The sequence below is a fragment of the Mandrillus leucophaeus genome, unplaced genomic scaffold (genome assembly GCF_000951045.1).
Source record: "Mandrillus leucophaeus isolate KB7577 unplaced genomic scaffold, Mleu.le_1.0 Scaffold202, whole genome shotgun sequence".
NCBI classification, from domain to species: Eukaryota; Metazoa; Chordata; class Mammalia; order Primates; family Cercopithecidae; genus Mandrillus; species Mandrillus leucophaeus.
This window is the reverse complement of record NW_012102055.1, coordinates 674119-678273: the sequence shown is the minus strand read 5'-3', so window position 1 is coordinate 678273 and position 4155 is coordinate 674119. Positions and strand designations below refer to the sequence as shown.

Genomic DNA, 4155 nt, shown 5'->3' with positions numbered 1-4155 from the left:
CAGGTATATACAGAAGTCATGGTTCACAGTTTCATCTCATTCTAAGTTAACAATATATTTTGGTTTCAGTACCTTCTGTTTCCATATATGAGCTCTGGGATTCTGTTTCAATTTTTATTTCATTCTTCGTTGAATCATTCTCTTGTCCTGTTCAAAACAGTGATTGAAAAATAAAAGAAATGTGATATGCATGACCACAGCTTCCTGACCTTCAGAAACCATGCTTTAATCGTGCATGGAGAAATAGAGAACAGTTTTGAAACCAAAGTGGAGGGCAAAGATACAATTTTTCTAATCGTCAGATTTATATCAATTATTTTCTGAGAAATATCCTGATAATTTAGGAAAAAATCTTTTTTTTTTTTTGGAAACTGATTTGAAACTGCCATACTTATATAGCTTATCAATGCACAGGATGTGGATAGAGGACACAACCTGGAAATTTTCAAATTTTACAATAATTTCTGGGCTGTATGGGTTAACTACATTTAATTTCCTTTTAAGATACAAATGTTTCCCATAGTGAGGATTCCTAGAAAATGAAAACACTACTTGCACTTTCATTTTTCCATCAACAGAGCATAAAAAACTTGAGTCATGTGGGCACAAGGGAACTGGGGGGATAACAGCTCAGCCATTCTCTTAAGACACATACTAAATACAGCAAAGGTCAGGAGAGAATTCAGCCAACTCTTGATTACTCTTAGGTTGATTATCTAGTAATGGTTTTTCTTCCACACCCCTTGGCTTCTCCTCCTACCCTCCCCTGTAGAGTTTAAAACATTTAAGTGCTCATTAAGAGAGGAAATTGAAATCTGTCCATTTTGCCTCAGGCTAATGAAAGATTTTGTGCTGAGGATATTTAACTATGGAAATTTTTCTTAAAAATTCTAGAGCTAGGGTTGGTTATATATGCAAAGCAGATTGAGAGGAGCGTGGACTCTTTGCCTGAGTCCATCCCTGTGGTGGCGTTATGGTTTCAACTTGTCTCTACTTCTTCCTATAAGAGGATTATAGTTCCCTGTCTGTGACAATGTGACATGCAGTGGCCCTTGTGGGGCAAGTGTATGTTCCCACCACATTGACACAGGTCTGTTCACGTGACTTGTTTAGGAAATGGCACTGGAACAGACATCATGCGTACTGCAACCAAGCAGAAGGCTTCAGATCCATTGTATGTTGCCTGCAGCTCTTTTGCTCCTAATAGACCATGTTCCTTCATCTAGATCCTGAAGGGAAAGCATGTGGAACACAGTCAAGCAGGGCTAAAAAGAGACACAAGCAGCCTTTGTTGTTGAGCCCCCAATGGGATTTTTGGGGTTATTTGTTACTGCAGCAAAGCTGACTTATATAACTCCTCATCTTAGAGTTTCCTCTTTGATACAATTATTTTTAAACTGCCCATGATACTACGTCCCCTTGATTCATTCTCTGCTAGCAGGACCCAGATAAGGGAAAAATCATGCCTTTTGTGTGATATCCACTCCTCCTGAGCTCAGTTTTAATCAAAAGAATCCAATAAAATAATTAAAACTAAAGCATGTTTATCTATTTGATCACTGAATATAAAAACCTCAAGCGGTTTTTGATGATTTTCTTTCATCACTCCTGAAGTTCAATGAAATGCCATCTTCATGGTTCTGCAAAATATTTCGGTTTTCCCACTTTCTAGCCTCCTGCCTTCTTTCCTCATTTAGGGATATATCATCTGTCTCTTGGATCTTTCGTTTTCTTCTCCTATATTCTATTTTGTGATTTGATCGCAGAAAGGCCTTTTACAATTTGAACTTGATCGATCAAGACCTTTCCACTTTTGAAAAACCCGTTCATCCTCATTCTTCCCCATTGCCACTCAAAGTTGTAAGGTTAGCTGAGAGAAAGGACGAGAGAGAGAGAGAGAGAGAGAGAGAGAGAGAAAGAGAGAGACACCGAAGGTCAGGCGAGTAAGTTTATTAGCCTGCCCGGCTGCCCCACCAGTCAGAGGAGGCAGCCTTCAGCTTACAAAATGAGGGGTTTATATGGTGGAGAGAGACCCTGGGGTTGTTTGTTAATTTTACCACATATCATTTAGTGACCAGTTTACAATATAGGAATTTACAAGAGCATGTAACTTAGGTTTATCCTTGTTTCTTGTGACCTTCCCCATGCCACCTGGAGGGCTGTAAGCAAGTCTGGTGACCTTGCTTAGTGCCTAGATAAGGGTCCAGGAATGCAGTTGCAGAGTATTTGGGGTACGTTTCAGCTGCATTGTTCGGGGTGGGGGTGGCAGACCTGGGACAGCTTGTCCCTAACAAAAGTATGGTCCATGGACAAGCAACATTGGAATTACCCGAGAGCTTTTCAAAAATGCAGAATTTCAGGCCTCATCACAGACCTACAGAATCAGAGCCTGCATTGTATAACAAGATGTCCATGTGATTTGTATGCAAGTTAAAGCTTGAGAAGCACTGGCCTAGAAGATGTAAGTGAATCTGCAAATTATTGATCCCCATAAAAAATGCCAAACTGTCCCTAGATACTTCACACGTATTATCTCTAATCATCACATTACCCCTGGAAAGTAAGTGCTGTGATCTCAGTTCTGCTTTCAAAAATCATAACCAGCTCTACCTGACTACAATCCCTCTTTTCTTTTTGTTTTGCCTAGAAATGTCTTTATTTTGCTTTTTAGCTTTTAAAATTGAGATCTACTTGCATACAGTAAAATGTACAAACCTTAACTGTACATCTTTATGATGCTTTAGATATATACACACGAATTTTCCTGTGTAATTACCATTCAGATCAAAAACGATTCTCATACCAGTGGCTTCCTCCTGTTCATACGCTCACCAGGTAACAGTGTGGTGTGTTTTAGAAATTCATTTAAATGTGACATGCACCATATGCTCTTTTGTATTTTAGGTTTTTTTATAACTGTTGTCTGTGAAATTAATTCCAGTTGCTGTGTGCATCAATTGTTCATTCTTTTTCATTGATATATACTATTCTACTGTCTGCATATACTACGTCATATGAGTGTTGAATTGTTTTCAATTTGGTGCTGTTATGAATAACACTGCTAAAATAAAACTGCTTGAATGTTTCTTTTGGCAACATATTTTAATGGACTCATATTCCTTGGGTATAAACCAAGTGACAGAGAACAAGTAGGTTATATAAGAGAGAATATATATGTTTAGCTTTACTAGATCCTGCAAAACAGTGTTCTAAAGAATTTGTTCTGTTTTACACTTCCACCAGAAATATATAAGGATTCCATCTGCATCCTTTATTCTTTTGATTATGTCATGCTACTATGGGCCACAAAATATGCAGCAGAAAGCAATTTAAAATCTTTCACCTCAACCCAGTTTCCACCCTTATCACCTTTGGATACTATATAGAATGATGATGACTGAACTATTAGTTATTCATTCTACAATGTATTGAGTGCCACCAGTGGTAAATATGCCTGCTGCTGGAGTAGATCTTAAGTAAGATAGATACAGTGCTTGTCCTCAAAAAGCATACAGTTGCTGGAACCAAGCATTATATGTGAAAAAAATTTCTTTCTCTTAAGATATAAAACAATTTCCACTTTCTGAGGAAAAAATCACTTCGAGCAGATTTTTGGATTATGGGAAACTGTGTTGAATAAAGACTATATTAGACAACAAAATGAAGGCTGAAATACTCTCAGTAAATTAAATGAAGCCAGGACATTTAACAAGGATTCATGTAAAAATTCTAAAATCGAGTTTATAAAATCAGTCTCAAGAACTGGGATGGGGGGACTTCAACCCCATTTCTGATAAAACTAGGGCCACGGGTTTTGCATTTCAGATCTGCTACAGATAAGTCTGGACCACAGAATGACTGCATGGAGGGAAGGATTCTGTTACAGAAAGTAAAGGCAGTATCTTTAATTAATCTCCTGCAATGTCTTGCTTGGAGAGCCATTTCCTGCTATGCAAACAAAGAATGTATTTAAAAATTAAAACATAATATAATTATGCTGAGGGACAATACTTTTGTAAAAGATATATTCAGAAAAACAAAAACTATAGCAAGTGTCTTTGTATTTACCTGAAATATAAGAATTGGTGGGTAAGGAAATGAGAAGATTGAATGAATAGAAAATTGATGGAGACATTAAGAAACAAATAAATGTTT

The 4155-nt window shown here is 37.3% G+C and overlaps 1 protein-coding gene across 1 annotated transcript in view; it reads right to left on the bottom strand.

Annotated features, from left to right (window-relative positions):
* Positions 1–4155, bottom strand: part of MACROD2 (MACRO domain containing 2) — a 584358-nt gene that overhangs the window by 78970 nt on the left and 501233 nt on the right. The window contains exon 7 of the mRNA XM_011979458.1: positions 73–147. Coding sequence (XP_011834848.1) covers positions 73–147 — 75 coding nt within the window. The remainder of the gene's footprint in view (positions 1–72; positions 148–4155) is intronic.